General features: G+C 39.2%; 1 protein-coding gene across 4 annotated transcripts in view; it reads left to right on the plus strand.

The window, feature by feature from the left end:
- The window catches only part of LOC102096100 (multiple epidermal growth factor-like domains protein 6), a 198,433-nt gene that overhangs the window by 103,075 nt on the left and 70,300 nt on the right, over nucleotides 1-25,058 (plus strand). For 3 of the 4 annotated variants that reach the window (XR_010474611.1, XM_065073496.1, XM_065073494.1), the window contains exon 5: nucleotides 5,854-5,976. Coding sequence is in view for 3 of the 4 variants with exons in the window: in XM_065073496.1 (XP_064929568.1) it covers nucleotides 5,854-5,976 (123 nt within the window). In the remaining variant the exon portion in view is untranslated. Of the gene's footprint in view, nucleotides 1-5,853; nucleotides 5,977-12,894; nucleotides 13,103-25,058 lie in introns of those variants that run through there. The other variant, XM_065073497.1, reaches the window with a different exon arrangement.

Genomic DNA, 25,058 nt, shown 5'->3' on the forward strand with positions numbered 1-25,058 from the left:
GGTTTTTGGTTTTGCGTCTAAGTGTCATGAAATGGAATATTTTAGTGCCTCAGTAACACAAGAAAGCAAACCATGGCAGAGACGCACATCCCTGCCATGTGCACATTCATGACGTGCCTGATGTTTTATGCGAGTGTGACATGGGGATAAAGAGGAATGAGTGCAGCAGTGATTTCTTTAAAAGAAAAAAGAAAAACAACAAAAAAGGAGGTGATAACTGGTGAAAGCACAAGTCCTGGAGCTGCCAATGGAGCCAGTGGCAATGAAGGGTGTTTTCTGGGAGTTCACGCATGAAGAGTCTGTGCCAAACTCTCAGATAAGTTTGCTCCACTAATCAGATGCTTGTTAATAACAGCTCAGATTTACGATACTTCATAACAGCACAAGAAGAAATATTAATCCTGTTATTGAATTTGTGGAGGAAGAAAACCTAATAAAGCATTAAGAGTGCTTAATCAATACATGGGTAGGGCTGTGCTTGACTATCGGAATGAGCAGCTTTGTTTTCTATTCAGGCAGATAATTTATGGTTAGTGCTGGAACTGATGGATGTAATTTATGTTTTGGAGACAATTACTGTTCAAAGACGACTGTTACAAAGCTCTCACACAAAACGAAGAAAAAGACAAATGCAGCCTCTGGGATGTGAGCGTTGTGCTCGACAGCCCGGCCACTATATTTGCTCATGATGTTATATTTACGTATACCATTTCTGTGATGTATGTGCGTATACGTTCATGTGGACTATGTTGCGTCATAGCAGCAAATGGCCTTTAAAGTTCAAATCAACTTTCTCAGGTTTCAGGATTTTTTAGACATATGGTTTTGGTTGCAGACCATCTGGGCCATAATTTTAAAAGCAGCATCTAAACCCATAAGTATGTTAAGGAACTACCTATTCACTGGATCTCTAGCATTTTTTTTTTTTTAATTGAATCAAATTATTTAGATCTATAAATGAGAAGTTGTCAAATGTGCATTACGACTTGCAGACACTTGCCTGTAATACCTCCTTATAAAAGCAAGTTATAATACAGTTTTGTGCATACTCCTTTGTTCGTGTACCAGGCACTCAGATTAAGGTATGCATATAGGTGCATTTAAGTTGCACGTTGTGGACTATGTTTAGGCTTTGATTCTAACCATTATGAGGGTTTTGTACCTGAAAGTATTTGAGTTATGTTTCCTGAGTCAGGAATTCACCTCTCCAAATTGCTATTAAAGTCAATATAAGCTGTCAGTGCCTGTTAATCAAACCTCTTTCTTAGATAAAGATATTTCACATTTAGATTCCTGAAATCAGACCATCTTCACCACAGCCTTCAGGAGACAAGCCCAACTGGGAAGACGGGTTATTAGTAAAGTGCTGTCTTCCTCCTAAATAAATATGTACTTGTTATTTTGTTCCCTAATTGAAACACGGCGTGTTAGCCTAACACTTTTAAACTAATCAAAATAACCTCCCCTCTCTGTGACGGTGGGCTTTGTTCATGTGCTATTGCTATAACAATGTGAATGATTTACAGTTTTTATTCCACTTCGCTGATTTATTACAAGTCCAGCGAGCTCTGACATGCACTGAAGTCAGCGCCTTATGGGTCAGAGCACCGGTTAGCCCCAAAGCCTGCTCACCGAAATGGCAACTTTGCATGTGGTTGCATTAAATAATTAAATCTGTTGCTCATATACAGCTGTAAAATATAGAAACCTTGGAAAATAGGTTTTAAATACTGTGTCCCATAGATCTTTTGCCCTCATCTATTTCTGCTTTTCATACTGTTTTTTTTGTTGCTTGTTTTTGTTTTCTTCTGTGATTCTTGCTACATTTGAGAACTAGTAATAGTGTGTCACTTTCTTTAGATTTAAAATTGGAATTACCAAAAAAAACCACTTTGTCCAGTGTCTGGTTTTATAAAAAAAAGTTTGCATTTATTTGTAGGAAATCTGAAATCACCCAGACTTGCATAAAAACTTGGTGAAGGGCTGTTTTACCTGGAGGTGTGGATGTGTCTGACCTGCTTTGCTCTGTGATATTTTCAGGCAGGGCATGAACAGCATTAAATAAGAACACAGAAGTAAAGGGATTGGGATCAGTCCTTCTCCATTTATCATGTATCTCCTAGGCATATTTCTTTGGGTAAATGTGGTCCATTTCATGAAAAAAAGGTGAGCGCCCCTACATATTAAACTTTTGATGATATTTTTAGAGAAAAGACCTTATTTCATAGTGTCGTTCAGAGCATCACGTGTGCAGAGAGTGTGGGACGCAGACACATGTCTACAATCCACATTTGGAAAGCTGGTAGATTTAAAATACGCTGTGGATTTTTTTCCACACACATCATAGACGGATCATATATAAAGTAAATACTAAGTGAATCTAGATGAAGGTTTTTATCTTTTGTTTCTTTTTTCTTAAGACTTCACATGGCAGGATTGAAAGCTCACATAGAGTATGTTCCATGGATAATGTTTTTGTGTTGCAACATTGGCTCTATAAATAAATGTGAAGCATTGCAGTAGCAAACATCACATTTATTTCTTTGAAGCGCCTACAGTGTGTCATTACAGATGGATTGATAGTCATGATAACATTGAACTTTTGTCAGACCTAACCTGGCAGACGTGTTACAAGTCAGAAATTTTCTGTCATTTCTCTTGCTATTCGAAAGGCAAATATATTTGCAACCTTGAGTGACATTGAATATGGAAAACAGACAGAAATTTATCATTTGACAGAATTGTTTTTGTTGGTTTTTTCCCCCCCTTTTTTACAGTGGCAGAGCCGTGATCATATTTTAAAATTCTGACTACTTCGTGTTGTAGGAATATAGAACAGTTGATCGTGGCTTATAAGATCTATATTAACCGTCTTTTTACAAATGTAAACCACTTTTTTATTACTTCGCATTCCGATCATTTGTTTTTGTGCTTCTTGGACTGAGGCGACATCTGACCTTTATTACTGAGTTGTGCAAAACAACTTGGCAGGATGCAGGCGATGGAGAAGGTCTTGTACATGAGACACTACAGCAAAGGATGCAAATGCTTGGAGAGCAAATTTTCCTAACACTGAGGTTAAAACTAGTACAATTTATGCATAGTGAGTGCACTCCTTCAAAAGTGAGTGCTTTGTAATAGGGATAAAGCTGTGTCAAAAACCTTATTTTGGTGTCTTAAAATAAACCATATTTTCTAAGTTATGTTGATTAGCTTTAAATGAGGTATTTGTTTCAAAGACACATGTGGATGAAAAGTCAGGTTTTCTGCATATGATAGAAAAAGTGGTGGATTTCTGGTGTAAGCAGCAGCAAAGCATTTTGTCAAAGGATGAAAACAAGTACTAAGGCAGAGACAAGGAAATCCTGGACAGAGCAGTAAGAAGACAGAGTTAGAAGAAGAAGACAAGGTTATCAGTCATATAACACCAATACTTTCTTCGGGGGGAAAACTCATAGGTAGACCACAGCATTTTATGCTGAACAAAAAAGAAAAAGATTTCTGATTGCTAATACAAACATGCTGCAATCAAAAGGATAAACATTCTATACATTAGTATGCAATAGCACTATACGCTTCTGAATGTATTATACCCAAGTGAAATCAAGAGGATAATGATTAGCTCCTCAGCTAGAAAGGTTTTCTTCCAATATTTTAGTTCAAAATACGGACATAATGTTAATAAATCAGACTGTATAACATAGACCACATCACTTAGTTGATATTTTATGCTGGGTGCTAAACACAGTGTAGAAGAATAAACTAGTTCTTCCCATTATTTTGTTTAAAAAATAAAAAGAGCAAGAGATTCTATTAGTTTTCAATACTGTTAGTTGGTATAAATAGAAGTGGAAGCTGTGGAGCAGAGTTATTATGTGGCTCATTACTGTTTATTACCACAAGGCACATCAAGATGTCTGCTAGTTAGAGGGAGTAAATCATTTGGAACCTGCCTGTTTTGTCGATCTTCAGCACGATGCTCAGCGCTAAAGTGCCTTCTTCCAGTGCTTTGAGGAATATGTCTAAAATCTGTCGCTTGTCATATGTTCCTGCTGAAGAGAAGTGAACAGATGAATGTCTTATTTTGGTACGATTTGTTTTTGCGTTTTGGAGCAAGGAAGAGTGTTTTTCTTCGGAAAAGTTTTCTGTCTAAATCGCGTTCCCATGAAATTGAGAAGAGCTTTGCTGACTTCACGTGAGTTTGTTGTGTAGCTCTGAGATAACTGTTTATATATATATATATATATATATAGCTTCCCAGTGTTTTTTGATATCACTGAACATGAAGTTTTGTTGTGTCCATTATTACACTGAATTTAGAGCCACAGAGAATTAAGATGGTTTTAGTGAGTTTGTGCCTCTTCAGTTGCACTTGAGTGAATGTTGGCATTTCATTATTCACTTTTCTTTTAGCTCTTTAACAGCCTGAAACCTCCTCAAAAATTTCTTGTGGCCTGTGCTTTTTAGCCAGGATAAGAAATGAGCTAGGAAAGTTAAGCTCAAGCTTATTGAAGAACTAATACTCCTTGGTAAATCTTAGTCTTTAACAGGAAGGATTGCAGTTGACAGGCTCTCACCTTTCTTGCATAACTGTGAAGCTCTTTTTTTTTATTTGTCTTTACAGCATTTTGTGTTTCATTTGACCAGGGTCTAACTAGTTTTTTTAAAACCTGTGTTTCTCCATCAGAGATGTGCAGTGCCACTAATACTAAGTAACTCCCTGGGATTTTCACAGTCAAGACGATGCTTGTCTTTTGTTGCTTCATCTTCCTCCTTCTGCTCCTCTTGCTCTGTAGCCTGAACGCAAAGTGTGATCTGATCTCTGCCAGTGCCAGCGGCGTCAAGGTTGTGAGATCTGTCACCCGTGTCCTCGTGCCAGGCTTGGAAATATGGCGTGTCCCCTCAGTCCCGGCTTTCCCCTCACCAACATGCTGAGAAGGTTGGCTCTGCCAGCATGCTGCTTCAAGATATTCGCCAAAAAACTGAGAAAAAGATCCCCACAGCCTGTTATTCTTACGCAGGTTCATTGCTGTCCCTGCTTAGCCCTGCACTGATGTGACATTAACACTTCAGGGGGTGCAAAGCAAGCAAGAAAGCATTGCACAAGTCTGCGTTCCAGAATACATGAAATCAGTGCAGCGAATACCTGATGGGTTTGTTGTATTTACTGTCCCATTTGACAAATTTTCTGCTGTGGAAATAATTCCATACCATCTGTTGTCTCTGATCTTGTTAAACAGAGCAATCTTACTGGCCTGGCGATTTTGATAACATTCCTTCGAAAATTCTTATGCAGCATGTATAAATAGACGAGTTAAAAAGAAAACGTCTTCGCTATTGATTTTTCTCTGCCGTTGGCTGTCTATTTACTTATCTAGGTGGTTCTTTAATGCTCTTCATTTATATGTAAAGATCTAATTTTTCCTATTCAAAATCATGCAGGGAAACACAAACTTGAGCAGGTGAACACATAAGGTGTATAGATATTAGTGCACACTTACCCGAAGGGAAGAAAGACCTTAACTGATATACATTTGCCAGAGGTTTTATATCTCTGCCACAACTGCTAGAAGCAACCTAATGCACAGATGAGCTGGTGGAAATGACATTCTACAGATATTTCCTGATGTTGTGGCATAGAAGTTGGAAGTTGGCACGGAAAAATCCCACCATTGCAGCTCTCGGTTGAGTTGGGCACAGCACCATGGCTGGCAGCCTTCAAGGTCTTTAGCTGTACATCTCGGTAATGTTCTCACGCCGTTATATCAGACTCATCCACACTTTTCCTCAAATAGCCAGGTAATGTGGTCAGTGCTCACTCTTTACTCACCACTTAATGCTTTCTCCCAACAGATGTCAATGAGTGCACCACGGAGAACGGCGGCTGTCACGACCAGTGCTGTAACACCATTGGCAGCTACCACTGCAAATGTCCAGCTGGCCAGAAACTGGGGGAAGATGGCAAATCATGTGGAGGTAATGTTTTGTACTGTGTCTCACTGCTGTTAAGAAATCAGAGAAGACATTGGGAAGGAAAAGGAAATGTTGGCTTTTATCTGGAGCCAGCTGAAGAGCGTATGCTCGGAGTTGACAAGAGCGCAGATCTTCTCATGTCTGGATTATGAAGATGTAACTGTAAGAACACTTCAAAGGGTTGAGCCTTTGTTTTCTTTTTTCTTGAAAAAATGTTATCACTTAACCTGGATTGACTGTGCCATGTTCTGATTATGGAATTTCCATCACCAATTTAAAAACCTGAAGAAAGTGTGTATGTTTGATAAAATTTTGTCTGTCTCTAAAACAACATGGTTCTTAGCAGAAAATACACATACATTTTTGCATTTCAATCACAATTCCACAGCTAGAGATTAACCGAATAAAAAAGGATTTTAAACCACATGCTACATAAACCCATTTATCTTCTTCCTAAGGGAAATATAAGTCTAGTTAGTGCATTATGGGGTAAAATTTGTTCTTATGCAACAGCTTGACTTTGTGCAGAAGCAAAACATCACATAAGCATATGTTAGAGCACATAATCAAGGATGGTTAGACTTCTTAAAGATGCACTGGTAAACACAGAGGGGGTATAAACAAGCCCATCAGATCTGTTGACCTACAGTCACTACGATTTTTGCATCGTCAGATATAGAAGGTAGAGGAGATCAGGTGTGGAGTAGCCAAGGAGCACTGCACTGCAGCTCCTACCTCTTGAACTCTCCTCTGACACAGGTAATGGATATTCACCAGCTGTGTGCCTGATATTGCACCCCTGATCGCGTTTCATTACTGCAGCAAGTATATTGTTGATGGTTTTTTCTTATCTTGAGATGAAAGGTGCTAGAGAGGTTTTCAAGAATTGTATTATCATCTTTTCACAAGAAACTGTATTCTCTGGCTGTTCCTGTAGCATAGTATCTAACAAATTCCTTTCTTCCAGGAATTCATTTTACCATTGTCCTTCAACTCTGCTCTTAAGGTTTGTACAGAGCAATGTGTATTTCTTTGCTGGAGTCACATTCTTTATCCTGACTTTATAGTTTATTTGACTGCACTCTTCTTTTCACTAGAAGATGGTAGAATTATTTTCCACAGCAACCGGTCGTTTGATATCCAACTTGGCAGTGTAAATAAGCTGTACATGGCTATTCTATTTTGATGAAAGTTTTTCATTGTGATCCTCCGTTCTTTTGTTTTGGCCTTTTGAGAGCTCAAGCCAGAAATACAATGTGTGATTTGCAGATTCCGGCTACTTCACCTCAACCTTCTCCTACCTCTTTTGGGGACTGGCTGCTAACATATCCATGAAACAGTGTGTAGGTCTATCCGTCTATTGATGACTACTTACTGCTTTTAGATCCCTGTAAAAGTTGCCCAAAAACTAGATTTTGGAAAGCAGGGGTCATACTCATTGTAATCCGAAATTTCTTAGTGTGCAAGAGTCTTGTTTCCTTCAAAATAATTTTGTGTTAATAAGTTAGTTAAATTCGTTTTCCTTCTGCACAATTCTTCTTTCCCTAAAATATACTTTAAATGATTTTTTTAAATTCTTGACATTCCTTAAAAACTCAAACAGAATTTAAAATATTCAATTCTTGTACTATATACTGCCTAATCAGGAATTACAGGAGAATGAATTATTAGCCACTTTTTAAAGTCTTAAGACAAAAATGGAAACATAAAGTAGACTGGAAATGCTCAAGTCACAGAACAAAGTGAACGCAGCATTGGCACTAATTACACCTGAACTTTTGTGGAGATGATAAAGATGACGAGCACGTGGTTGTATGGATTTGCAAGAAGGCCAACTCCAGCCAAGTTTTAGCTATCAGATGTTACAGTAAAAGTAATTTAGTGATTGAATACTGCACAAGAGAAAAGGGAGCTTCCAAACAAAACTGCGTTTGCTGCTGGAAGGTTTTAGTCTTTCAGGACGTGACACTGGTTGTCATTTTATTGGTGCCTCTGTGTTGCTCAAAGGGGTTGTTTTGCAGATGAGAGCAAAACAGCTTCTCATCATTCCGGTTAGGCAGCATTTTTGGAGAAATAAGGCTTAGAGTTGTTCTGGGTGGTTACATTCTTTCTTTATAGCATCATTGTGCTTTATGTTACCCTTTAGTCTAAACTCGAGTGTTAAATAGATGTGTGCTATTGTTCTGCTCCCATTCTTTCACCAGTGACTGAAATGATCAATTGCTGTAGAGGTGTTTTTATAAGCCAAGGTACAAATAAGGTGTATCATTAGAAAACCACTATGAAAGTAGTACAGATTTTATTCAGTAAGTCATTATTAGTACAAAGATTGATCTTGTTTTGCAGAAACAAAATAGAGCATCCTTCTGACAAAAAGAAAAGATACTAGGAAATAACTGTGTTGGAAAAAAAAACAATATTTTAGCTGTTTGTAGCTGTTTAATGCTAAGGAAGGGAAAGTGGATAAAAATCCCCTAATCCAACAACATAATGAAGTGTACTGCTGATTTGATCAATATCAGCTGAGGGTTTTGTGAGCAATTTTTGGAGACTTAAAGGCTAGAATGAGCTGAAGATGCTCAGCATCTCTGTCTTCTACGTTATCAAATGCATGTGCAAGACACAAGACTCCATGAACATGAACAAGACAACAGCATAAAATAGGCAAATAATCTTAAAATACTTTATTTCTGTTATAATTGACTAAACCTTCCATCTCTTGGGTGGTTAGAAGGGGGAAGGGAACAGAGCAGCACAGCCCAGGACACCCCACTCTGTGGGCTCCTTACTCCTTCCAAGGCCTGTAATGATCTTTTCTAACTAATTGGGGGCTCTTATGGTGGAATACATCATTCAGAGTTATGTGGTATGTAAAGTCTTACTTCACTTCATTAAGGGATACTCATATCAACAGGCAAATTGTTGTAAGGCGAAGGCACATGCATCTATGTAGAAATGCCAGCCAGAGTAGTGAACTGATTAGCCTTTCAAAACTAATTATCTACGTGTTGTACTGCAGATTTTACTCTCCAGCATTCAGGGACAGAGCTTCAATTTTCTTATCTGACAGAGACATGTTTTCTGGCAGATAGTGGCGTAGGCATTACAGATTTTGACATAAATCTCATGCTTACCTCTCACTCTTCATGTGTCTGATGGAAATTAACGATGAGAAGGGATTTGGATTTAAATCACTGCACAGATAATACAACAAATTAATATTTTACATTTATTAGCATATGACTGTCAGCCTGATTCTGTGCCTTATACATCTGTACCAGCATTCAGTGTTTCTGGGGCACTCTGGTTAGTGTCCAGAGGTGGATTTGCTCAGAAAGCTGTGTCTGAGCAAGGGAGAACCAATGCGTGTGTGTCTGCGTGTTACACACAAAGCAGCTTTCCCTTTGTGCAAAACCTCCTGACTTGCTAAGCAGAGGTACCACTGACTTCTTACGTGATACTCTGCGAGACGTACAGATATGCTCATTTTATGTTTTGTACTAATACAAAACAATTCTACTGAAAACATTACAGAAGGCAAAAATGATCTTTTCCAAACCATTTAAAAAGTCAATTATTGGCACAAGTCCAGATCTGCAAGGGATGCTGAGGGTACGGCTACAAAAGTGCATTTTCACACATGAATAAACTCCAGAAGTCGAATAAAAAAAGGTTGTGACCTTATGTTAACCTTCTTTGGTGAACTGTCATTTCTTATTTATATTATTGTGCTCTCATCTGTCAAGGCAACTGAAGGAAGTTAGAGACAAACGAAGTCCTATGATTAGCTGTTGATGAAAAGAAGCTTTTATTTTACTGATTAGAGTAATATTGCAATCCCCACAACCCCATCCCTGGGGGTTTCGGTCAAACCTTGGAGCCCTGGCAGGTCTCCTGACCTTTCCCAGAGGGATTTTGGAGCGACTGTGTCCAGATCCAGTGTGTGACTTTGTGAGGCCACCACTGTTTACCCCAGTAACGTCATGGTCACCAGTGTCACTGATTTAGCCTGATCCCGGGTCAGATGGCAACTCCCCCAACACTGTTACCATGGAAGAGTTAATAGCTGCACTAAAAGAAATAACTGAAGGATTTGTCGAAGAGAAAGTGTTTATTAAAATGACCTCAGCATTTATTTAGTCTGTAAGGTTTCAGCTGTTGATTGTTAACTTATTCTTGTCAAACCCTGTTTTTGTCAAAGAGAACAAACGTGCTAATTCTGCATTTGGACTGTTTTCCATGTCCAACAAATCAATGCACCAGACTTCTACCATGTCCTGTGGAAAAGAAATGAAGAACGTAATGCCATACACCTCTAGGGAAATGCCAGGGAGCTTTTTAATTAATTTATTTATTAATAAAAGAGGAGAAATTAGTCCCCTGGAGGGATTCAGGATATTTTGCATTATCTTATCTCATAAAGTCTCATTTGACTCACAGAATGGTTGGAGTCGGAAGGGACCTCTGGAGATCCTCTAGTCCACCCTCCTACTAAAGCAGGTTCACCCAGAACAGGTTACACAGCTCTTTTAATATCTCCAAAGAGGAGCCTCCACAACATCTCTGGCAGCCTGTTCCAATGCTCTGTCACCCTCAAAGTAAAGAAGTTTCTCCTCATATTCAGATGGAACCTCCTGTGTGTGTTTGTGCTCATTGCCCCTTACCCTATCGTTGGATGCTCCTAGATGAGGTGAAGCCACCAACCTTCTTCGTCTTTCACTGTTTCAAGGCCTTGTCTTGAGATATGGAAATAAAACCAGTAGCAGGAGTTGTATCACAATTATCTGATTATTTGTAACTGAATTGCTATGCCCACTTAAAGTCAACCTCAGAGAATTAGGGAAATGGACAACTCCATTTGGTAACCTGAGCAGACCTGGGGTAAACAATCTCAATAACTAAGATAGTTTAATGAATTGGTTTTTTACAGTAATTCAAAAAGGAAGATAAAAAGAATGGGCAAAATACAAAGAATTGTGAGAGAAAAAAGCACAAAGCCTCATTTCTGGTATTTCCAATCTGTTGTTAGGGGCTCTGAAACTCCAATATGGGTTATTCTCCAATAATTTGTAAGTGCAGAATGCTGGTAGGTATCTAAGGATTTGGAGTGAATTTAACAAGAAGTAACATTTGTTTTTACATTTGAATATTGTTTATTTATGATTGCTCCTAACTGTCAAATTAGTATCTTTAGTCACAAATAAAAACCAGAATTACTGCTTTTAATTTCAGATCGCAGTTGATAGAAATCAAGGGTTCCCTTACTCCCCTAGCAAACTGAAAGATGTTAACTAACATTAAGGATCAATTATATGTTTTAAACGCTATTTAGCACTATGCAGTCAGACTTGTGTGGTTTTCTGGAGACTATTGAATTTAGGCAGGAGAACTCTGTGGTGTTTGTGCATGGTTGCAGAGAAGATCTGGGCAGGAATGATCCTTAGCCATTCACAGCTATATTTGCAAACCTTATCGGGAATTTAATTTTATTTCTACTTCTAAGGAAGTCTTTTTTTTTTTTTGGAAATGCCCAATTCTCATTTTCAAGCATTTTCTCTGGTTCTGGAGAAGAAACAAAGGCTGGAGGTCGTTTGTCTGACCTTATGCAGTGCCTGCGCTGCTTTGGAGCCAGCTGGGATCAATATCTGCGAGAAGCAAAGAGTGTCATCTTTCTGCATTTGTCTCTTCATGGTAGCACTACAGCAAAAAACACGCTCAAAAGGAGGAGTAAAAATTACAACCGATTCACAGTAAAGGGAATATTAACTGGAGGTTGTCGGACTTATTAAATTAATTACCTGAATCCTGGTTAATGAGTTGGTTTGGTCGGTCCCCTCTCATTTTGTGCACCCTCCTAAGCCTAATCCACTCAATTACATGCTGGGGACACGCAGACCCTTGCAATCTTATTAAAATGTATCAAATACTAAACTCAGCAAGATCACAGTCATTTTGGGTCTGACCTGTTTCCCATCAGTCAGGGAAGGGCAGACACATCACTTGGACCACAACAGACACTGTCAAACTATTGTTTTGAGCATTTACGTGTCAGTCTTATCTAAGAAGAGCAACTGATGCTCTGATAATTGATTTATTTTTTATTTTAATTGCACTTGTTTTGCTTTTTCCTGGTTCACTCTTGACTGTTGTTGAAGTCTCCCCGTTCCTCTCTCGCTGAACAAAGACGGCTGTGAGCTAAACCACATCATTTCTCCCATCTGATATCCCTCGGGGGGGGATGAACTAACAGTTGTGACAACTTCTTGCAAAGCGAATATTGCCACTGAAGAGTGAGCTCGTTTGTCCTGGGTGCATGTGTTTGTTGAGTGGAGCTGAGGGTGGGCACAGCCACTTTTCAGTCATTTGCTAAGCAGCAGTTTTAGAAAAGGCTGGTGTCAAAAGGAGTCTCCTAATCTGAGACTCCAAAACAAAGTCCTGCCTGCATTTGCAGCCTTGGCACTCTAGGCAAACTGGGACCATTTATTTCAAGGATTAAGTTATTATTTCAAGATAATGTTGGTAAATCTGTTTTCTTTTCAAAGAGGAAAAATCTCTGTGTTTTTTCCATTGTGTTTTTTTTATTTTGGTGTCTATATTTTCCTCTCTGAATGCTTAATTCAACTGCAGCATTTTAATAACAGCCTTTTACATAAACAAACCACGCAACCTGCGGTTTAATTTCCAGGTTATGTAAGAATTACACAGTGTTGGGTATAGTGTGGCATCTCGACATGTCATACGTTTCCTGTAGCACATCTGCTGTGTTCCAAAGCAGCGTGTTTTTTTTTTTTTTTTCAAAAAGCATAGTATTATTCATAAACCACAGAAAATTGGTACCACATTCTGCGTTTCAGTCATCAGATTAATTATTGGTCACTGATCTGACACAGACTGAAAAGGGAAAATTGTTTCTAGATGTCACAGGCCTCCCAGGTAACAACTAATGGAAAGTCCCCTCTCTATGGCGTCTGCTGGTCTCGTCCATATGGTGCTTGAAATCTCACCCTGCGTCACAGCCGGTTATAGACTCAGCACATGGGCTGCGTCCCCAAGGCTTCTGTGTCTTCTCCAGGATCTGAAAAACCTCACATGGCCTCCACCAGCTGGAAGGAAACACTAAGTGAGAACTGTAAGTTGCTATTATCTGTGGCAAGGTTGTGGTTGGATGAAGTGCAGGGAGAACGACAGTCACCTCCTTTGTGGGTTCTCTGTGCATGACTCCAGTTCTTGCAAATGTGAGTCTGTGCAGAAAGTTGGGCATGAGCAAACATCCTGGCATGAAAAGTGTTCTTTGTCCAGACTACTCGATGCATAAAACTTTATTGAGCAGCTTTTGACAATGAAAACATCCAAGTTTTGGAAACACTATACTCTTTGCTACAGCAGTCAGGGATTTAATGTGGTTTAATTAATGCAAGAGCTTTGAGTAGTTAGATGAAAAGCACAATGTAACTGTATGAAAAGACAATTATTGTCCAGACAAAATATAATATTTAGAAATAATATGACAAAAATGATAGGCTGCAGTACAAAAATGTTTTGAGATATTTCTAGGGCTCTGATTAGTTTATATTAGCTGGTTTCTAGCATTTAGGACTACCTCTGAAAGACAGGTTATGGAGAATGTTAACATTCCACTGGGCTGATTGACAATAATTAGTTGATTTTAAAGGAAAGGAATGAAGTATGGTATTGTTGCAGCTGACTAATGTGAACTAAAAGCTAGGTAATCTTTTCCGCAATTAGAGATACAATTGCCATTGTCAGAGAAGAAAATACACTCGTACTTTTAAGAATCATTGTGTAGGAAGATTGCAAGCCTGAAATTGAAGCTCTGGTCATGGTCTCCAAAATTATGGTTAGTCGTAATTTTAGGCAGAAGACTTTTGAATACTTAAATTATAGCTTGTTTGTAGCAAGGTATTTACCAGCAAATGTAAGCATCTCATAAACAGCACATGAGTCATCTTGGTGTTCATTTTGAGCACACTGAAAATGTAAATTGCAACTGAATCTTGTGTAGAGAGGCAAGGCTTAGAAACCTTCAATTCATACTTTAAATGGAAATTATGAGAGGAAAAATGTGCACATTTGCCTTTCAGTGGAGAGTATTGTGCAGGGTAACTACTGCTTTTTCTATAGCTTTGCCTACAGGCTACGTAAACAAGGACTAAGGGCAGACAGAGAGAGAGGAAGAAGAACAACTCCAGAGTGGTGTATATATTCCCCTTTAGAAGCATTTAATACTAGTCTTTACTGAGACAACTAATAGGAATCCCATATTTTTTAATTGAAGTGCCCGTGGATTTTTACGAGCCATCTGATATATCCTTAAAAAGCTTTAAAACAATTTGCGATAAAATCTAAACCAAGCAGAAATGTGTCAGCTTCTCTGTTCAAAGCATTGGCCCAGAGGAAGCAATCCAGACATGACTGTCAGCAAGACAGCGACTGCTGGGAGGGCTACAGTTCGTTATTAAAAGATCAGTGGTTTGATCAACATCGTATTGGATTACTCAAACTTCAATTACATGAGTACCTGAGGGCTTTAACTAGGATTTATTAGAAGACCAACTCGAAATAAATCTGCTGTTGTTGCATACCAGATCTTTGTAAGACCCACCTGAGAACCTTGTTAGCAGTTACTATCCCAAAAGAGATTCAATCACAGCCAAGGAGATCAAAACCAACTCATAAAAGTGGAGCAATCAAATGGTTATTTTGATGTCATTTTTAATTGGAGGAAAAGGGAAAATAAGGAGAAAAGAAAAATCATCTGTAGTATTGCTCATTATGATCCAGCTCTGGAAGTTGGTATGGACAGGTCTGGGATGTGTTAATGCCACTTCTCTCTTCTCATGGTTGAATCTCTGCAGCCTCACATCTAATATATGTCGTAAGGAAGCAGAGCAAGAAAATCTGTGTAATGAACTGTATTTTGTTCACTGGTGCTGTGGATTTGCTGCAGATTGGCCTGTAGTCATGATAGCTCCAGCGGGGAATCAGGGCTGGTGGCGGCTTCTTTGAGCAAAGTCAGAGCGCCAGTTGTTACAGAAATGGGTTGTGCTGTGGTCTTGTCTAGGTGAGACTGGCAGAGAGATGGATCTTGGTGGTCAAATGGTGTTTTCCCTCCCTGTTTTCATAGCCCCATGCACTCTCATCACCGCAAGCGCAGTGCCAGCGTTTCACGTATATCACATGTTGAATAACACAGTTCTGACTGGTGATTGCTCCTCCCAAACCAATTATTCCCAAGGCTGGCTCATGTTCCAGTCAGTTTGCAAGACTAGTCTATCCGTGTGATGTCTTAAAGCTTTTTACCAACAGGACATTTGTCACATACAGCGTTCATGTTTCCAACCAGCAGAGCGTACATACTGTAAGCTGGAAACATCAGCTTATGAAGGTATTTGCATGATTATCACTTTCTTTTGCATATTTTACCTACTGTGTGTGGAAAGACATTTCTCTATGCATCTTGTAGTAGAGACACTTCCTGAGCTCAGCAAGTGGGCATTAATATTGCTGCTAACAAAAAACAGATGTTCTCATCAAATCAGTCATGTCTCTCTTTTTATTCCATAACTGTTTTTTCAAAATGTCATATCCTGCCGAGAGAAAATGCTGATGGTCCAACGTATAAACCTCCTTTGTATGTCTCAGATTTAAATCTACATGAGGAGTTTGGGCTGTTGCACATCATCACTGATTAAATACATCTTCTTATGGAGATCCTTTGCTCCTCTGCCACCCTCCGGCCTCCCAGCGTGGCCCAACTGAATTGTGCTGAGGAACTGTATTTAAAAATTGATAGTCCCAAACCAAATTTTCCTGCTGCTGTTCTGCCCCACATCAGAAAAACTTGCGGGAGCGTTGCAGTGAAGCTGCTGATGCGAGTGATCTCAAAGCCTCTTTCCTTAGTAGAAATTACATAAAACTTTAATTATTGTGTTTCAGCCCACGCTGCTGCGGTGCGCAGGCAAAACGTCCTCTTCCAACTTCACTCATTACAGTTGGTACATTCACTTCTTTTCCACAGGAAACAGTAAAATTAATAGTATATAAATACTTCTTAAGATCATAAGTTACGCATTCGTCTGGATTGTCATTCTTCAGCTTGTACTGTCTTGTTATTTCATGTGGTCGTTCACTTCACCTGGCACCAGTTTTCCACCGAGAGTCTGTGTCCATCTGTGTGGGTTTGATATTGATGTGAATTGGAGCTGTCAAGGGTGTACAGTTGCCAAAATATCTATTAGTATAACCCCACTGGGGAGGCTGGTAACCCTATCAGTCTTTCTTTTTGGCTTTGCTTTGTTGAGACGCTGTGTACTACTCTGAGATTCAGAAATGAAGTGTTCTTTTTTATTTTCAAGAGTAAGAGTGGAGAAAAAAGTACAGATCCACTTTGTGAAAAGATGGGGAAAAGTATTTCTTCGCGACTGTGTGAAAACATCACAGTGTTGTTTGAGGTCGGTCCATGAAATTATCATGTTCCCTACTTTAATTCTATACCCTGAATTTCTTGCAAATTATCTGGCCCAAATAATTGCTTAAAACTCATATATACATATATATATGTCTATGTGTGTATATTTAATGAAGAATGCCTTGAAACTCTAATTAGGGCTGCTTGACTCCAAAGCAGTTTACATATCACAGGCTTACACAGCTATCAAACAGATGCTTCTCCTTTTTTTTCATTCAGTTGACATTTTCATTTTCTCTGCATATTTTGAGGACTGAGCAGTGATGTGTTTTGACTCCTGAGGCTACAGACGATACCAAAATGAGGATTAGAAATGAAGCTTTACCTGTCAATTAAGTTGTTAAGCTTGTCTTCCACAGCATCTACACTTTCAAATGGCCTGTTTATTGAATTTGAAACAGTTTTCATTCTTGACCTTGTTTAAATTGAATGGACAGTTCTAATTATAATCTTCAGAGTTTTCAACTGCAACATATGGTTTGCATATAGAGTTGGGGATGAGGGGCTCTTGTCTGTTTATTGAGCTAAACCATTGTTAAATATCTCAGGAGAGACTGGCATGTCAGGCATTGAAAGCAAGCAGAAACTGGCGGTCCAGATATTGGCCATTTTTGTCTCTTCACATTGCTCTGTCCAGGAGATCTGATCTTGAGGGACATCTGAGAAATGAACTGTGATTGTGGGATCCAGTCACTGGCAAGGAACAAGTCTCCACTTTCAATGGTTGCACTCTCCCAGTCTTCACGTGAAAGCAATATTTATATACATATATATATATATATATATATTCCTCCCTCATCCTGAGAAGGAATTCAAATTACCAATATCTTTATTGAATCGATATTATTCTTTCAAATCATCTGTGGCCCCCACTAACAGGGTTGCGTGACATCTCACAGCAATTTATTCATGTATTTATCCTCCAGTAAGGCCAACGAGAGATCAGGAAATTAAATCCAGGTTTTTAAGACTTGATCGAGTGGATTGTCTTGGAGATGACTAAGCTGTTTGTTTAGCATTTCTTAGTGCTGTGGTCTCCATCCTTTGGTGTTCTCTGTATAAAGACCAATAAACCAGGGGTCAGAGGAAGGAAACCTCACCTAGACATACCTAGAGACCATTGAAGCCGCCTGGAAAAACATCTGAAGTCTCTAGGGCAAGGTACCAACTACGGGGTGGAAAGTTCCTCTCCACAATGTGACCAAATCACCAGGGAGGTCTAAAGGAAGGTGATGGACTGAAAGACAGTGAAGCCGATACAAAAAGCTTGGGGTTTTTAATGCCATTGATTTTCAGGGGAAGGCAAATAATCAGATGACTTGGAAAGCCTATTTCAGTGCATGGCTAATTGGATAGCTCTGCCGAAATCGGTGCCGTTTAAAGCTGCTTTGTCCTTAATCCTGGGCAAAGAAGAAACGCAGTGGAAAACTCACTGCTCTAACAAGGGTCCTCTTTCATTGTGGAGCTGGTTTGCAGGGACTAAATTGGGTAAAGAATCTCTTAACCATGCCTTTTAACCAATCTCTTATCAGATGTGACATGTTCCTTTCAGTGCGGCCTGCTGAAGCTATTCCATTAATTAATTTTGTTGCAGCAGGCTCGCCTCAGCCACCTGTGACTTACTGAAATTTCAGTAAGGTTCAGCAGTGATTGAGGGAAACCTGGCTGGCTTTGAACCGGAGCAGACAATGGATGCTCGTATAATCCATCGGAAGGGCCAGGAAAGGGCAGAAACAAATAGCTGAGGAGCAAAAATAAAAGCCTGGGAGCGCTAACAGTTCAAAATGACCCAGCTGGCTCCGTAGGAGCACATTTATCTGTGCTGAAAGCTATTTCACAAAGGTGTTTTAACATCAGGTTCTACTAGACCACTCAAAAGAGCTTGTAGCATATTTATGTGTGGTGGGTTTTTTGGTTTAGTTTGTTTGTTTGTTTTGCTTTTGTGAAGCGTAGAAAAGCTCTAGACTGGAGGTGTTTTAATTCAAAATCTCACAACTATCAAAAACTGCTCAGTTTGGTTTGATGAAACAGAAATATGTTTGCTACGGAAATGAACCAAAATCTTGCTTTTTCGTGTGGAACGTTAGACTTTGTTTTCTGACCAGACTTTCAACTTTAGTGTTTTCTTCCTGGAGTCAATACTAATGTCAAACTTCCTCCATTGTGGAAAAATTGGACAAGCATTTTTCTAGCAACAGGAGTTTTGAAACTCCTCCAATCAAACTTTCAAACCTTGAAAACCACCTTAGCATTATTAAAACAGGAGAAATCGTTTTCAAAACTTCTGCTGCAAAAGTAAATTATGCTGTGCTTAGTAGTGAGTACATTTGTGAGTAGATTCACACTGGTTGTCAATTTGTGGACATTTTCAAACTCAACACTTGGGGAGACTATGTGAGTTAAATTTGTGAGCTGAATTTGTCATAGATTTGTCTGCTTACAGCAACAGAAGCTCTTATTTTATGTTTTACTTTCATCAAAATAATTTCTGACTTTTGTGATCAGTCTATGAAGTATATCCCTTAAGTATGTAAATTATTTAGTTTAGAAGCACACTAAATTAATGTGTAAAATCCACCATGTAAATTAGTGGGGAAAGACCATATGATATTTTCACTTCATAACTTGTGTGATGTTTAAACAGCCTTTGGAATACGTAAAAGACACTAATCACAGCGCTGTTACAAATAACAGAAGGGGAAGCACTGTCATACATCTTTGTTGATTTTAAATATTATATTAAATAGCAAACAATAATCATGGAGTTTTGGTGTCAGATGTACTAAATGATCTGTGAGCTAGTCAGGGCAAAGGAGTGGCAAGCCAGATTTTTGTTAACTGATTTCCAAATAAATGTTTGAGTTGAACACTTTATCCACTTGCAATAATTTTAAATATAGCCTTGTGGTTTTTTACATAAGAGCCAATCTTCCCTTCCCCGTTCCTCTATCACCATCATTACTGCCTAATCTTCACAATATTGTATGTCGACCAACAACCCACAGAGCTCCAGGGTAAAGAAGAGACAAAACCCTGATTTTGCTGAATTTTAAGATGATATTGCAAAGAGCAGACCATGCGTTCTCTTTCTGGTCATGATTCTTTTATAAATAATTACTATAATTATTTTTAATTATAATGTGACTTTAAAGCCATCAGTGTAAACCATCCTTTAAGTAAATGCATGTGGGGTTTTGTGTTTCCCTACGTCTGCAGTGAGGGGGGGGACTGTGGTGACTGGGAAATAGTAACGAATGTGTGTCATTCATTCCGGTTTCATGTGGTATTTCTTAGGCCTCTGGTAAAAAGCATGTAGTTATACTTTGGTGAAAGTCATTTGGGCCATATCTGCAGATGGTATTGTGGTGGTTTGGCCCCTGTGCACAGGCAGTTGTTCTAACACATACGCAGAACGTATTTCTTGCATCAGGTCCCGGCTGGACAGAAATCTCTTAATCCGTATCAGTCTTCTGGAGATTGTGGGGTGTGTGATGCTCACAATTATTTGATCTCTGCCTCTCTTTGGATGGTTCTTTACTTGCCAAAGGAGTTTTTTGCCAAAACTAAAAAATAAACCTCAAATGATGAGGTCCATACTGTCCAGTTCTGATTTTGTTCTCCAGCAGTGCACTGTGAAGAAGAAATTTGTTCCCTGTGTATCTATCCAAAAGTACTGGCTTTGAACGGTTATAAATCTGTGCGTGTTTTTACGGTCAAAGGAGAACAATCCTGTTCGTTTGTCACCCAGAAGAAATGCCACTGGCTCCGTGAAGCTAAGTGAGAGGTAACCCTTGCTCTGCCACCCTGCGCCTGCTTAGACCTCACCTTGTGCCCTTTACAAATGGTCCTGGATGCGAATGTCACCTCTGGGTTACCCTCGGCACATCATCTCTCTTCCCATTCCAGATTTGCAAAATGTTTGTGCTCTCGTTGACTTAGCTAGTCCTAAGAAGGGAACTCAGGTCTGCAGTAGAGGCTGTGTTTGAAATAACCTTATACCTTTAATTTTACTAAAAATGCGCAGGAAGGAAAAGTGTGCAGTAAACTTAATATTAGAAGACTGTTTCATCTTGTAGTTCCAGAGCAGCTGCACACACGTGTGCAGAAGGAAGGCACATGAAAACTGATAAAAATTGCAAATAATGACCTTGTGTGGAATGCAGCGCTTTAAAAAATAAGTTGAATTAGAAAGAAAAGCGGGCCTTTGTTTCAATATCTGCAGACGCTTTGAGATCTGAATGGGCACTTGTGCTGCACCAGGGCACAAATATCTGCATACAGAGGGGTTGTGGATGAATCGTTGCAGATCTGTGGGAGAGCGGGTGATGCGTTAATTGTGGGAATAGTCCCTGCAGAAACTGCTAGACAGATTACTTAGAAAAAAAAAGAATTAAAAGTGAAGAGGATGCAGGATTGCATGGTGCCCCCACCCAAGGGCTAAACCAGGAGCTAACAAAGAGCTCACAATTCTGCCTTGAACAATATGGCCAGGAAAGTGGGGAAAGATCATGAAAATTGAAAGAATACTGCAAATTCTCAGTCCTGCTGCCATTAGAACTGTTTGGTTGGGGTTTTTTTCTTCTTTTGAGGTTTAGTTTTGCATGTTGTTTATGTTTCTTAATGGTTTAAAAAGCTAAGCTGCTTGTTAGTAGGGAATTGATCTGGCAATGTCTTGCTTTTTTTGTTGTTTTTCCTTTATAAAAACATGATTGCAGGTTCACTAATTACCTGTGTTTAACACTGCTGTCAGTTTCTTTTTAGGAACTGATTGATCATAGCTGTTCCTAAATGTTTTAGTAATGATGAGAAAAGCCACTGGTGTGATGACCCTGAATTCCAAACAAGCAATCACACAGCTCTGTATTTAAACAGGTTTTGGGCAGGGAAATCACTCTGTTGCCAATGTGGCCCATCAAGTCAGTTGGGGCCAAACGTCTTCAAAGGTTAGCAGAGCCCCCATTCAGGGCTATAGAGGACTTCAAGATTTGTAACTTCACCAGTAGGATCAGCCCTTGGGAAGGGCACAGTGGCGGCAGCGAGTTGTGCATTGGTACGCCACATCCTCTCCTCCCACATTTGGGACTTGGGATGTGGATCCTTTCAGGATGCAGGAAAGCTAAGTGTGCCATTGTGATGCACAAAGCTCGGTCCAAGTGCCGAGACCTCAGAGGCATGAAGAGCTAGAAAAGGTGCGGTTCATAGTGGCTAAAATACTTTATATCTTGGAAACATGTAGCATTGACTTTTGGCTTGTGTGACTGACCATGAGGCTATTCCTGCCAGCTTGTTCCTGATGAAAAGTGGGTAAACAGGAACACAATCCCTGCACATCCTGGGGTACGTGGTTTGGCACATGCTGCGTACGGACAGAGTGAAAAGCACAGATGCCTTCAGTGGGGATTCCCCTTAAAATGCATCTCTGAAATCTTCTGTAGGTGATAAGGAGGATATTATTATTATATGATGTTCATGTACCAACTCTGCTCCGTTCACTCGGCAGCATAATCCCCTTCGCAAGGCAGCCATGGGACAACAAACACTCTCATTTCGCTTCTTGCCTCTCATCTGAGCAGCTGCTCTCCCTCTGTTTTGTTGGAATGCAGTTGCTTTCATCATGGTCTGACTTGTGATAAGCAAGCCATAAATAGCTTGAAATTCGCGTTATTCAGATAAGCATCCTAAGTTGTAACTATAGAAAGCTGGGCACATAAGTGTTTTAGTTTGATCTGCAGTGGAAACTAACCCAAATTTAATTATAGTGTGTTGTTAAAGAGATACAATGTTCCATAATCCTGTAATATTCTAGAATTAAAATATAATTACTTCATATTTCTATAATATTTTTAATATTTTTATAACTTCGTAATTCTAGAATAATTTTATATTTCCATACCTATTACCATGTAGGAAAAAACAATGGCTGCTTCTCTACTTATAACAGCATAAGATGTTGTTTCCTGGTATGTATGTCTCCTGGTATGTATGTCCTCTACTAATATAGATACTTAAAGAATATATATTTAAAGATGAAAGCCCAAAGAGGTTAGACTTTGAAAACTTTAACGTGCAGTTCAAGCATTCAGATTAGTGTCTACTTTGCAGACTGTTCCCCAGACAAAATAATTAAGCTATTTTTCTTCTGTAACTGGGGGCAAAGTTGTTTCCTGGCCTTGAGATGCTGGAGACACTGAAAGGCAGCTGTGCGTTGCATTTTTCTTGATTATATCTGTGGTACGTGAAGGAATCTTTCAACGTATAGTCCTTAACGTATTGACCTTGCAGAGAAGGCCTAAGACTAGAAGTGATTGTTTGTCATCAAACTTGCTGCTCTCGTAGCATCCAGGGTAGATGGTTGTTGAGTTACGTTGCAGACTTGTTGATCTCCCTTCTGGTTTCTCTCCCTATTTGCTGCAGGGACTCTCAGAGTGGGGTTAGGTATAGTTTCTATAAACAAGTATTTTTAGGGTCTTTTATTTTCCATGTCATTATGTTGCCTTTTAGCAATCTAATTGCTTTATGGCTTTTTGGGATATGCCACTGCAAGAGAAATGTCATTGAAAGAACAGCCGCAGTGGGTGCAGGAGCTCCCCTGTAAACCAAGTCACTGCTTTAAATGTTCAATTAGAGACTAACAAAACTAACTCCAAGTGTTCATTTTTTATTAGCTGGTTATGTTTTTCTCCTTTGTAAGTTCTGATAGCCTAACTTAAAATTGTATTTGTTATATTAGAGAAATTCTGCAGCCGATTGTAGCCTATAAAATTAGTAAATTGACGCTCCCAGTATTTGAGTTTATTGAGGTATAAATACTAGAACATGGTGTACTATGCAGTTCAGCTTCTTCCCTGTTATGTTTTTCTGAGCCTTTTTGCTTATTGTATTTCTGTGATGCTCAAGACAAATAGTTTCCTGGGTTTGATTTTGTTCTGGCATTTTTCAGCAGGCTATTTCTTAAGAGTATAGAATTCAACAAGATGACTAACATTTTCTTTTTACTGTTTACATTTTAAAAAGCAAACCTTTTGTTTTAAAAAAAAGTGTATTCCAGATGTCTCCAGGCAATAGGAAATGTACATAGTATACAGTCTAATAAAACAGCAAATATAGCAGAGGGATTAAAAGGTGGTGCATGTTAGCAAGTGGTCTGAATTTAAACACTGGTCAACACTAGGACTTCATTTTAGGTAAAAGTCACATGTGAAGTATTACAAGTTTACATTATAAATACATTTCTTTAGGACTAGGACATTGTGCATTTCCAAGTCATTTTTAAAACTTCCTTTTTCATTTAATGTTGATTAGGTTTTCTAAAATGGAGTAAACATAAAAGCATTTTTTTTAAAAAAAAAAAAAAAAGGTAAACCATGAAAGTTAAATGCAAAGTAGATATTTTAACAGCAAAAAAATTATGAAAGCCAGACCCCTCGTTCCTCAAGTGCAAAATGGGGGCAGAAACACCCTCTTGGTGTTGCTGTGTCCTGCTTTGTGGCCAGGTCCCAGTCTCCTCATCCACACCTGCTTGGGTGTGTTTGGGTGGAGAAATCCTTTAAATGATTTGAGAAGATGATCTAAAGAGCAATTAAATCCACAGGAATCTTTAATGTTGGAAAAGGGGGGTTCTTTCTAGATGCCTGTTGCAGAAGGGAGGTTTGGCTTTGTCAGATGGAGCAACTTGGTACCAGCATTGCCTTGGGTGAGGTGGTGGGAGGTGGAGTTACCATCCATCCCCAGGGACTGTTAAGGAAAGGACAAATTCTAGGCAAACATCTACCAGGTGAAAATTTGTCGGGAAATGGACCAACTGACCATTATTTCCAATGACTTCTGTGTTGATTTTTAAGGTAATGCTGTCAACCTGCCAATCAAATGCTATTAACAGTAGCCTGGTGTTGCTGGAAAGGTGCAGAACCTGCTTATGCAGTACTTTTGGAAATTCGGGTTTGTGCATCTGTTTTAAACCTTCACCCGTTTGCTTAAACTTTTCTTATCTTTTTTGTCCACCGTTGTCTCCCATTTTCAGATGAAATGTTACAGCAGCATTCTCAAGGTTTAATGCTAGTTTCCCTCTTCATTTGAGTGAACGCAATGCCCTAAAATGTGAAATATGGAAAGAAACCTGGTTGGGTTCAGTAAAAGGTATCATCAGGAAACCACATAGTTTTTCAGGGAAGTCATCTGAGAAGAAAATATAGGAAATTCAGGTGAACACAAGGAAGCCCAAGGGACAAGAGTCACAGAAATGTGGCAGAAAAATCTTAATTATTTTAAAACGTAATATCTAGATTCTCTTGGTATTCAGTGGTTGACAGTGTAATGTTGATTGAGAGTGTGGGCTCTGCTTTTGCATGGCCTTTTTCCATTTATGTCAGCTGTGCATGCTTGTACCCTCAAGAGCACCTGCTAGGAGGATTAGAGGCCTGATGCAAAAGGAAATCTTCATACAGCGATTTTCTACAAAAGCCAAATGTTTGACCAGGGGAATCTACAAGCTCAGATGTGTTACCTCACCCTAATTCTTTCCCTGTATTTTTCTCTTAGCCCTGAGGAAACAGCCGTGTCACGGTTCGCTCTAATTAACAAGGGCTTCAGAAGTAAA

Source organism: Columba livia, chromosome 9 (genome assembly GCF_036013475.1).
Source record: "Columba livia isolate bColLiv1 breed racing homer chromosome 9, bColLiv1.pat.W.v2, whole genome shotgun sequence".
NCBI lineage: Eukaryota > Metazoa > Chordata > Aves > Columbiformes > Columbidae > Columba > Columba livia.